The 12,649-nt window shown below is 43.9% G+C and overlaps 1 protein-coding gene across 1 annotated transcript; it reads right to left on the bottom strand.

The window, feature by feature from the left end:
- Positions 1-834: 834 nt before the first annotated feature.
- Positions 835-12,285, bottom strand: KDELR2 (KDEL endoplasmic reticulum protein retention receptor 2). The gene is made up of 5 exons (XM_032197801.1): positions 12,077-12,285; positions 6,035-6,135; positions 2,879-3,037; positions 1,652-1,904; positions 835-873 (listed from the first exon to the last, which is right to left on the bottom strand). Exons 1-5 carry the CDS (start codon positions 12,165-12,167, stop codon positions 839-841), a joined length of 639 nt encoding a protein of 212 aa, XP_032053692.1. The 5' UTR covers positions 12,168-12,285; the 3' UTR covers positions 835-838.
- Positions 12,286-12,649: the final 364 nt, after the last annotated feature.

Consider the following 12,649-nt stretch of genomic DNA (forward strand, 5'->3'; position numbering starts at 1 on the left):
ACAAAGAATACAGTTACAAACATTTGCCACTAAGCAACAGAATCACAACTCCCACCCTTCACAGCCTGCGATGCCAAGCGCTGTCATTGTTGGGATTACCTTCCCAACCATCGTGGCAGAACAGGAAGGGGCACATTCTTGTGGCCACAAGAGATTTCCTGACTGTCCTCTTGCCATCAGCCTGTTTTAGAAGGGGGACAACTACAGAACGTGACTGTTCCCCTTCTGGCACCAACATACATTTTAAATAAGGAACTCCACGTCAGCAGATGGCACAAAGACTGGGCACCAGCACATCACATCAAACATAGGTGGTTTCAGATTTAAGTTGACGTATATTCACCTTTTGGAAAAAATAAATATAGTGGAATGAAAATTGAATCAAAGGGAAAGAACAGATGACTACCATCCATCAAGGATGCACATATTTGTGCACTGAAAAAAAAAGAAAAAAAATCAGTCATTTCAAAGAAATTCTTGAAAATTAAAAAAAAAAAAAAAAGTTTGCACTTTTTCCTGGTCATAAACAATCTCACAAAAATCTCACTTTTGGAACTATTCCAATTGAAACCATACACTGAATTTATTAATACAGTATAAGTTTCTTTATGTAAAAAATCTTTATACATAGTAATAAAAAAGATAAAGGCAAGATGCATCAAACAGAAATCTGCTGGTTGTTTTTCCTCCGTTCTTACAGAGCCGCTGATGACTACCTGCACTATAAAGAGCTGTGTTTCTGACTTTCTGTCTCAAGCATCTTCACCTTTGCTTGTGATAAGGATTGTTCTGTCCAAGCATCCAAAAGGACAGATGCTGGTGATGTTTTTTTTGGCACTTACGCTGGCAAGCTGAGCTTCTTTCCCTTGAGTACTGTAAGGAAAAATATGAAAGAAAACGGTTAGCAATATGAAGCACACAACTGTCAAAACTTCAAAGGAACCAAAACCTATTGTAGAGTCACTTTGTTACAAAAGGGATATGCTGCCATCAGCTCTCCCCAACTTAATACAGACCAGTAAAACTGCACTGAAGTAACAATTCCAGCTCTGCCCTCTTGTGACACCCTGGTATTCTTACTTTTCAGCCTCATCTGACATATTAGCCTGTGATTGTGGTTTCTTAAGAGTTTTGCCTAACACAGCCACATTAGCATAGTTTTGCGGTTATATGATGGATGCTGGAATACCAGTAAGTGCAGAATTACTAATAGATCCAGCAGGAACAACGGCTTCTATGCTTAGTGTATTCAGAAACAACCAAAACCTTTTGGACTCCTCAGGTATTCAGAACAGAGAAAGTTGTCTTTAAGTGTACAACCTAAACTAAAAGTTGTTTGACAGTAAAAACATGAGGATCATGCTTGTTGACAGAAGAAAACTGCAACATGTATTTAGCCATACTTATTTTCAAAATTGCCAGTTAAGTTTATCAGATCATTTATACATTCACAATTTTATCTGTACTCAAAACAGTCCTCAGAAACACCCCAAACTAGCAGAAAGTGTACTTGATTAAAGCTATCAAGGAGATCACAGTGATACCTTGCACAGAGAATTAACAACTTTGTTATGTCTATACAGTAGATCCTTATGAATCTGTTAATTGCTACATTCTACTACCTGAAGCTGTAAGTTATTCCAATACTCACCTTTTGTAACATACAAATAGAAGAAGTCACAGTACAGAACGGTCTGGACCACACCAGCAACGACAGCTATGAGGTCAAAAAATCCCTCAAAATAGTAGCGCCAAATCCAGTTGACTAAGTACAAGGCACGGTACAGACCCAAGAAGAAAAGATAGTGAGTAGTGATGGTCTCTGCTTCCCCGGTTTTGCTGATCATAAACAGTTGAGGGAGAATAGCAACTGATTCAAGGTAGATGGAGAAAGTCCACAATATCTGAAAAGAAACAACCATGGATTATTCAGCTGTTTTACTGATAACAGAAGCAGAGAAAGCATTTTAATTGCCTTGTCTTTTCACTCTGTATCAATGTTAGCAACAGGTACAGTATTTTGGCAAACTATTGTTGGTACAGGAAAAACTAAGTCAGCCCTGGGATGGTACAAGGAAACAACTTTCAGACAACGCTCTCCAAATCAGCTGTCTGGTGAGCTTGCCAATACAGGTTTACTCATGAGGAAAGCTGGCACACATCTGTCAGCTCAGGATACACAATGCCATGAAACAGCGTACAGAGCTGATGCTCTGAAAAGCTGCATGGAAGATGAAGTCCTTTTTCTTTCATGTTCTTCCAACTTTTTCAATCAATTGGTTTAAAGAACAATTTAACAGAACAAAGTTTAAAACAAAATCTCAAAATACTGCAATTAAAATTATTTTCCTAATTATATCATGTAACTCCATTGAATATAAAAAAGGCCTGCCCACTTAATATGAGCATCTAAAGTTATCTTAATTTAGTGTAAAAACGTACCTGTTTGAAATTACATTTTACACATATTTTATTCTGATAGGGAAACACAGCTACATTTAAGAAGTATTATCATTTCTTTTGTTTTCAGCAGGTGGCACCAACTACTCACAAGTCGCATTCTGGGGTATTTCTTTAGCAAACATAAGAAAAGGAAGGATTCTTTTGAATTAATGTGACAATCAGAGTGCACTGGGAAAGAAGGCAGTCTTCCACTTAACAGAACACTCAATGTTAATTAATAATGCTAGGCTCCTAAAGAGCCTTCAACTTGCAGAGACATCTATAACATAGAGATGCATTACAGAAACAGCATTAGCCCGAACCTACTAAATACAGCCGTCCTTCTAAACATTCCGCATTAAGCTAAAGAATGTTTACCTTCATGAACTACATATTTTAGAGGAAAAGTGTAGCCTCCTGCCCATAACCAACTCACCTCCAGAGGAGAGAAGTCATGATTGACAAGAAACGAGAGGCCGCCAACGGGAACTATCAGAAACTCCACCCTGAATGTATCATGGTTTCCATCATAGGTGGCCTTAAATTTCATGTAGATCAGGTACACGGTGGCATACGAGCAAGCAATGTAGATAAGCTACAGATTAAGGAAAGAAAAGAAAAAAAAAAAACACAGAGGTTGCAGGATTACACCAAACTCACTGAACGAAGATATTCCCAGACACTAAAAGGAGTAAGCTCTGCCTTTTTTAGTTGTTTGTATACATTATTTGTTTACATGCCTCTGCAAATTCATGCTACCTGGTGGCATTTAGCTTTTCTCAGCAGATTAATAATTCAAAACCAATGACCCAATGATGTTTTCAAATGTCACCTTGCCTCTGGCTGAAGTGATTGTCAGAAGTTTCTTTGGAGATTCTTCCCTGCGTAGACAGAACTACAGAACAGACTGGAGATGGAAGACTACTTCTGCAACTGCAGAGCCCAAAACATTTGAATTAAAAATGTACATGCATATACATACAATAATTATGGGAGAGGTCTTTTTGAATTCAAAAAGCCTGGGGGTGGTGTGGCTCATGTGGCAATTAAAAATCTATTGAACAAGCCCCACACAGACCCGTCCATTTAATGTCTAACAAATTAGCTGATTTGATTCAGACCTTTAAACATCTCTTAAATCAGAAGAGTGGCCAGTGTCTTCCACCAACCTGCAGGCAATAAAACTTAAAGCTAGAAGACTGCCAGAAGCATTGAACCTGTCAGTTTTAATTTCAGTTCATCTCAAACCTTACTATTGCTCACTGTTATGGCACAGTAGACTTCACACCTATTCCCCGAGGAACGGGTAAATAGCTGTATTTTACAGATGAATAACAGAGTCAGAGAATACATGACTTTCTGAAGGTCAATCTACCACCATCAGGACACAGCTCACAGTGCCCTGAAGAAAACATGGTACAGTAGACTAAACTGGACAATTAATTTAGCATCTGCCTCAGTTTCATCAGAAAGGTTAAATATTCCAGTTTATTACATTAAACTTAGGTTCTTCACAACTGAAAAGTAACAAATTTAAAACAAAAACCTCTGTTTGCAGATTCTATTCACCACTAAAAGCAGTGCTCACAAATACAAAATTCTACAAATAAAACGTTAGGGAGCTCAGAATCCGAAGACTTATTACACTAGCACCCTGACTGGTCGTAGATAAAGGACCATGTGACAAGATAATAGATTTAAGAAATGCATACTGCAGCTGTAAGCTAGTCATAATTGGTACCATCACGTAAAGCACTAAGGGATGTGAATGAACCCCAACTCCTTACTGGGAGTTTCTTCATGAGAATTACAGTGTATTTGGGGAAATCACAAAGTTTTTATTTTCATTTTCAAAGGTACCAAAATAAAAGAAATGCATCCAATACTCAGATACAGGTGCTATCCAAAAATCAACTGTACGATGCACAATGCTAAAAATCACAAAATTCTAGTCTACAGATCAGTAAAGGCAGTTAGTAACAATTGCATATTTACACACACACACATATATATATATATACAGACACGCACACACTCCTGTAGCACAGGAAAAATACGCATTTTCTTAAATATCTGATGATCGCTGCCAGACGAATACATCTCAATTTGGCACCTACAGTTTAATTTATATATATATATTTTAAATGAAGTTAATCCTAACTATGTGGAAACTAACGGCTTTTTTTTTTTTTTTTGGCCACTGATTACAGTACCTTCCTCTGACTAGAAAACTCATCTAGCAATGCTCCAGGTCAACTTATTTGTATAGTAGCTACTGTTCTCTACCCCAACTGTGTAACGTTAGATAATTCTGAATAAATGCAGAGAGAAGAAGCTGTGCTAAGGGCACTCAAGCAGCTTGTCTTGGCACTACAAGAACAGGCTGAAAAGCCAGTTACATCTAACAAAGTGTGTCTAAGTAGAATCTTTGAAACTCTAACTGTAGTTATATATAAGCCTGTAACTACAGGCTTTCATTTTGCATGTTAGTACTGGATCTGAGTGGAGGACCGCTCTCCCATTGCTAGAAAGACAGTTCAGTACACGCAAGTATCACGTGTGATTTCACACATTCATTCATTCATTTTCTGGGTACAAGGGCTGTAGAAGACGCTCGGCCATGACTTAATCATGACCATTAAACAAACAACTAGCTGCTCCTTTAGGGCATCCAACACTAGCTTTCAATAGTCTTAGAAATCCCCTATGAAAAACAGCTTGTGTGTCAAGGAAGTTGTACTTAACCCAGAGCTCTTCATCTAGAATGTTGATGTTAAAACATAATCATATGCATATTTGACTTGTTAGAAGACAGCAGCCTGAGCAGGTTTAAGATCTAAAATTTTATTTTACAGTATTATTCCCTTAATTATTCAGTACATTTCGTGTTACAGACTGCCTAGTCTTCCCTCTTGGCAAAGTTACATTCTTGTCTGAAATACAACTGGCAGGCATCAAGAAACCCAAGAACAAAGGAACTGGATTAAGAAGGTGTCTGCTCCAGTGCCATAAATGCCGAACAAGCTGCACTCTTCCAGTCTGATGCTTTATTTTCTTGTACTCATCATCAGAAACGGCACAATCAGAACTAACAAAACCAAATTTGAGCTCACTAACATTCAGTGGACAAACAAAAGGGGTATAATCAGATGGAAGCTATGCTCCTAAAGCATTCTCCAACAAACTTCTGATCAGCCTCAGATAAGACATTAGCTGCAATTCTGGCTACAGAATATTCTGAATACCAATTTACCTTGTAGCGTGCAGAAAGATTTTTTTTAAGCTCTTCTCTCCCCAATGAGAAATATAATTTATGTGAAACATTTTTGCCACAGGCTTTTATTTCCAATAACCAAACTGGCATTTGTTCTAAGTGTCACAGTACCCATTACAAACAGTTTTTAGATAATTACATGTAGAGTGTAGAAAGAGTAGGGTTTTAAGTCCATTTTCCATGTTCTTTATCCAAAGCCCTTCCAGAATTTGTTCTGCACTAACTGTGCAGTGGGCCAATTAAAGAGGCCTTGATTAATGAAATTATGCGCTCTGCATGCAACAATACTAGCTTTTCTAACTCTTCAGTATACTCTACCTTCATAGATGTGTTATACAATGAAATGAATGAAGTGAAGAGGTCCAGATAACGGGTAGTGAAGACCAGTGCAAACAGAAGCTGGCTTTTCCCAGAAATACCTAAAGCAATAAAGGAAATAATTAATTATTCAGAAAGTGATGATGTTCTTTAAAACACTTGATGCACAGAAGTAAGGGGTATATTCTTTCTCAGCCTTGGCAAGCTGATTACAAAATGAGGACAAAAACTAGGCTTACAGAACAAAGCTATACAATCAGAACAGTTAGATAGCTGTTATCTCAGCAGCGTGAACGTACACTACCTACACACTGCTGTACTGGAAAAGGTGCAAGCACTACTTAGAAGTCACTCACAGTAGTTAGTATAATCTCCAAAAATACCACCCGTGAGCTATCTGTTCTGCATTATCATTATCAAGGCTGCATTAGCTTTCAAGTCTCAGTGTCGTCATGCACTACCTTTAGATGAATACCTGGAAAGGTGTAATGGCAATAGTTACTACAGATAGTTATCCAGAGATAATCAGGAAGTGTGTGAGCACCGATGGCAGGATTTTAAAGGAATTAAGTGATTTTAAGGCTCAAGGAAATTCAATAATCAAACTTACGGAACAATGATGAAAAATAATTTTATCACTCAAAAAGAAATCTTACTACATAATACTATTTACGAAAATAGAGTAGTGAGCTAAAGTAACAGACATCTACATAGAATCTTCAAAGTAACTTTCAACTTTAGGCCAAAGCTCAGACATCAAAATCTTTGTTCTTCGGCCACCAGAGTTTCTGAAGGCAGATATACCACTAAACACAGCATTCACTGCTGAAATGCTGCATTAAAGCTTTGCACGGTCACTAAAAGCTTCTGAAGATTCAAGTGACGCATCACGCCATAACACTGATGTGGCGGCGTTACAGCAGGGGCATAAAACCACCAAGCCTTTATCTTGTTATTACAATTATTCTTGTTTTCAGTCATCCAGTGGGAAAATAGCTTAATTTGTTTAGCTAAGCATGCAAACATTGTTCAGAAAAACAAGATGGGAAATTATTTGCTAGAAAAGGGTTACGATGCAAGGCTGAAAATCCTCGTCCCTTTACACCAGCACTCTGACAACAGCTTTCATTAACAGTGCCATAAACCAATTAGAAGGCAGGCTGTGTGCTATGGTCATTGAACTCCTTTTCTGTTTAGGCTTAGGAAACACTGAACTGCCCCAAATGAAGGGACTTTAGATTCACAGATGAAGCACAGGAATGGCTGAAATTGTAACAATTAAAAGGTTTTTGTTTGCAACATTTGTACCTGAAATGTTTGCCATTCAGGTAAACCTAAGGTGGTAGCCACAGAAGCACCCAACTGCCAATTACCAAGCGTAGTTCAGTGAACGGTAAGCACCTCAACACTTTGTTGTGCAGACTGTAAAACTGCAAGGCAAAAGCCCCACTAAAAAAAATAAACAAAGACATGGCTTTCCAAAGTTAACAGAAGAGTATACTTGACGTTCCTTGGACCCAGCTGCAGCCATGCCTTGCAGTCTGAGCCTGCAGACACAGAAAGCCACGTGGATCAGAGCATGGCATCACGCCACTGCGTGTAACGATGCTCGGTTACTTCGTGTGCTATGTTCTTTTAGGAAAGAATTGCAAACAGCAAGAAAAAAAGCATACTGAATACATGAATTATTGATCAGCGATTTATTGTAGTCAAAAGTTCAAGTTGCTGAAACACATCTTAAAGCCAAGGCTAAACTGATTTTCAAGTTAAGTTGGCCAGACTAGGCAAGGTTCAAAGTTTAAACCAAAGGCCTGCGGGGAGACAGGCAAACTGGGAGAAAGCTAAGATCTATTCCCTAGCAGAACAACAGGGAAGACCCTGGCACAAACTCTGCTGGAAGGACTTGATTCACTTCTAGCCCTTAGAAAGGTGTCAGTACACCTGCACAGTGCTGCCCAGGGCTCGTGGCTGACATCTGGGACAGAGCAGCCACGCTGCTGTTATTCTGCTCCACCTCCCTCACGCATTACTTATCTCTTGAGCTAAACACACGTTTTTATTTCTTCATCTTGCAAAGCTCTGGGCTCAAGTTTTCAGGAGGCAAAGCTCTCATTTTTGTTTCATCCTCATGCATGGAGAAGCTCCTTCAACTTCTGCTTGGCTAAAAGCAAGAGGATGAGATTCTTCCAAAGCTCTGTTGATTTTCACAAAGAGGACAGCAGCGCTGAAACTGGAATACTTTCTCATCAACCACAGCTGCTGGTGTGATTTCGGTGGTGTGACAGACTGCACAGCACAAGCATTCAGGCAGCCTGGCTACGGAGTCTGTGCACCACTTACCTGAGCACGAGCTGCACATCACAGCTGTGAGATCTGCAGAAAGCCAGTCTGTACACAGTCATGGAAACCTCACAGGCTTTTTGTAGAATTTAATGAAAACTTGTTTAGCATGAAGTCCACATCAGTCGCAGAACCACAACTTCATTGGTTCTGCTAATAAAATGCTGACATCAAAAAATCAACCAAACTCTAAACTCAGATTTATCAACTAAAAGGCAAAGTTCTCCTTCAAAAAGTGAAATGAAATTCCAAACCTACCTAAAGCAGTATTTTCTGAGAAAACACAGACGAATTGGCAACAACCTATGGCAATGCACTTTCTAAAGTCTTCAACACAGTATACAGTCTGGTCCATAGCAGGTGAGATGGCTACACTACCTAGCAAAAGTGTTACACACTCACTACCTATGCAGTTGTTTTTTTTTTTTAATTTAAAAAAGAGAGACTATTCAGCATATAATTTGACAGCCTCACAACTGCAGGTCACCTTTAACACTTGACAAATGACACTGAGAAAAGCAAATCAATTTTCAGGTAGTAATTCACAGCACAAACAATCTAATTTGACTTAGGATAGATTAGAAAATACAGTCTGAACATGACAATGTTTGAAAGCAGAGGATTCTTCAAGTCTCATGAATTTCCTAATCATGACAGGAGAGTCAATAACAGAGTTACCTGCAGCATTCTCCACAGCTTCTGGTAATTATTTCTGAGTTGTTACTTGGAGTGGCGAACATTTTTTCAAATTCTAAATGTGGAAACTCAAATAACCACTCATGCAAAAAATTGTTGCCCTGCCAGCACTGAAATCATGACTTGATTTGCTTTCCCCTTCTTATCTTTTTAGCATATTGACTAAATTAGGAAAAAAAGAAGTAGATTAAGCTCATCAAACACTGAAAACACAGACTGCTTCATAACGCAGATTATCCTGGCCTCATCAGTTTTCCTCAATTAGAGGATTTGCTTCTTAGGAAAGGGAACAGGGACTGACACATCTCTTCAGAAAGCAGGAGCTCGCAGCAGAGGTACGCGGGCTGCCTCCCGCTCAGCTCCAGCTGCTTTTACAGGCCTCCTAGCTCCTCCTGGAACAAAGGCCTCAGACACACACAGATGCAACTAGATGAGAGGAGTCGGCACCATGTGGTTTGCCAGCTCTTCATGGATCACAGCCTGCAGTTTAGCAATCATTTAGAAGCCTCTATTTATTTTCTAAGCTTCTACTGCTTCAGAAGGACACAGTTAAACCAGCTGCTGGTTTGCTCGGTTTCCTTAGTCACCAACAACCATGGGGCATACATTTATTTAATTTATAATCTGCTCTGCTGACCATGCAGTCTAAAGGAATTGCGTGAAGCCCTCTAATAACGGCATTGAGCAGCTGCTGAACAGTTACTGGCAACTAGTTAGGGGTTATTGCCATGAACTTTATAAATATATTTTATGAGAATTTGTATTTATGAAACTTTTATCCTCAGAAACTGCAACCAACAACAAACCACTACAGGAAGGAGCCCCCCAAAATAGAACCCCATGCTCCTCTGGGGCGCTGTTCTCCTAGCCAACTCATCAGGCCTCTGACACAAATACCGGAGATACAATGGGTCTGGACTTACTCCTAAAGACACAGAGCAGAAATTGAAGACACCATGAAACAATCCCGTGCAAAAGGGATTTCAGCCTTTTCCTGAGGAAAATGCACGAAGCAGGCTTTTCAACTGAACGAGCGCATGCAGGTGCACTTGTGCTGGAGGACACTGGCTGATTTGGTGATGGGAAGAGCTGAGGGTGATACAGGCCTCTTTACTTCTCTCTGTTGGAGAAGGCAGTACCAAAAACGACTGCTATGATTCTTCCTCCCTATAAGTAAAATCCTAATAACAGAGATCCTCAGTCATAACCGAACCAAGGAAAACAACAGATCACTTTTTAAACAGAAAGATGGGACTGGGTTATGCTGTACTACACTGTGTCAATAACCTCGTGTCCAAAGGTCAATTACGAATCTCCTGGATAAAATGCTATTAGAATTTTAGTCTTGCACCGGAACTTCTCATTGTCCTTCTTCAGACAATAAGACATGATTATTTTTCAGCTCGTTAACGCTTTAGTCGTTTTTAGCCTTGACAGCATTTCTCAAGTATGACGGAGGAAGAGAAAACTCCAGAGAAGAGTTGGGGGCCAGATCCTCTCCTGACAGATCTAGACAGAATGCCTGATCCACCAGAGCTCGAGCCAGGAATGTTCATTTAGGGCAGAGCTTCTGGGCTCCCTGGCCTCAGATATGACAGTTCTGCACTATCACTGTATTTCAACTGGGAAGTCATTTACTCAACACCTTCATGTATAAAGAAACGACTGTTCTAAACCAATGCTCTTTATTTACTATGATTTTTCTTTTGCGCTACCAAGTGATTTGCAAAAACCGACCTGACCTGAAAACAGAGAATCTGTACTTCCTCTTACCTGTAAGCTGAATGAGATTTAACTTCCCCATGCTCAGTTCTTCCAGGTTGAAGCCTAAACTAATTCCTCACATTCTTAACCAAATACTTCACAGACACATCTGCTCCAGAGCGTACTTGCACGTTATTCCACGTCAACGCCCGGCCAACCGACCTGAGGCATAATCACCCTTCCTAGCAGCAGCACTCCCAGGCCTGCCAGCCTGCTCCACCTAACTCACACAGGGTGCAGAAATGCTCCTTCGGAACCCAGCTCCTGGCTGCGTGTTGGCTGGAGCCGTGCAGCAGTGCAGGGACCTGCCTGCCCCCCCCCCCCCCCCCCCCCCCCCCCCCCCAGGCCGCAGCAACCCCTGCGAGCAGGCGGAGGGCACGGGGCGGGGAAGGGAGGCCGAGGCCGGCTCTCCCCAGCCGTGCCGGAGACCGGGGCGCTGCTCGGTGGCCGCGGGGCTTCTCCCGGCCCCGAGCCCGGAGGGCGGCCGAGCCCCGGGGCCTCCCCGCCCCACCTTCCGCGGTGCCACGTCAGAGCAGGCCGGGGAAGGCTGCCGGCCCCGGCCCGGCCTCGCTCCCTTCCAGCCGGCAGCATCGAGGCTGCGGGAGGCGGCGGCACGGCCCGGAGGGGGAACGGGCTCGGAGCGGGGCTGGGAGCATAAAGAAACAAAGGGGAGAAGGGCGCGGGGCCAGCCCGCCGGGAGCGCTGAGCAGCTCCGGGGGAAGGGAAGGGAAAGGAGGGAGGGAAAGTTCAGGAGCTGCAGCCTGCGAGCCAGCCGCTCCCAGCACCACGGCGCCTGCAGAGCGGCGCTGCCAGAGACGAGCGAGCGAGCCCCGAGCCCGGCGCCCGCCCCCCCGGCCCCATTCATTCGGCAGCGGCGGGGGCTCGGGGCTGCCCAGGATTAAAGCACGAAGCAAACGCGGCCGCTGAAGCCGCGGAGCAAGGGCAGCCGCCACGGCGCCCCCCGGCCGGGGATGGGGGCGCCCAGCCGGGGGTGCTCCCCGCTGCCGGCTGCGGGGCACCGAGGGGGGGCGCTGAGGGGAGCGATCGCCCCTGGGCACCCGCCCGGCCTCTCCCGGGGGGCCTTGAGGGGGCGCCTCAGGCAGGCGCGACCCCCCCCCCCCGGCACCACCTCCGCCTGTTTTACCGCCCTGCTCGGGCAACGGGCGGCCCCCGAGGGGCTCCCCTCAGCCGCCGCCCGGGTCCCGCCGCCCTCCCGCCGGGGCCTGCCTCCCCCACACGCACCGGCGCAGGAGCGGCTCTTCCAGATCTTGAGCAGCAGGATGATGATGGCCGCCAGGTGGGACAAGTCCCCGGTGAGGCGGAAGATGTTCATGGCGGCGGAGCGGCGAGACGAAGGAGGAGGAGGAGGAGGCGCAGCCCGGGAGCCGGGGAGCGAAGATGGCGCAAGCTCAGCGGGCACCGAGCGACGTGGCCCGGGGACGTGGCCAGGCAGCGCCGCGCCCGCTGCACCCTGGGAAACGGGCGGGAGCGGCGCCGCCTCCCCCGGCCCGGCCCAGGCCGCGGGGCCGCCCTCAGCCCGCTGAGGGGGGAGCCCCCGAGCAGCTCCCGCTCCCGGCTCTTTGAGCTTTGTGACTGAGAGGATGGGAGGTTTTTCATCAGGCAGGAGAGGTGCCTGGGCTGATGGCGCTCCCGGGGCAAGCGTAATAGTGATAGCTATTGGCGTAGTGGTAGCTTTTGGAGCTAATCCTCCAAGAAAAAAAAAAATAATAAATTGCTCCTAGCACCAGTGATGTGTCTGTAAGTCAGCGTGCTGCACCTTTGCAGCCCAGAATCCCTGAACCTGAAGGAGGGCAT

This window comes from Aythya fuligula, chromosome 15 (assembly GCF_009819795.1).
Source record: "Aythya fuligula isolate bAytFul2 chromosome 15, bAytFul2.pri, whole genome shotgun sequence".
Taxonomy (NCBI): Eukaryota; Metazoa; Chordata; class Aves; order Anseriformes; family Anatidae; genus Aythya; species Aythya fuligula.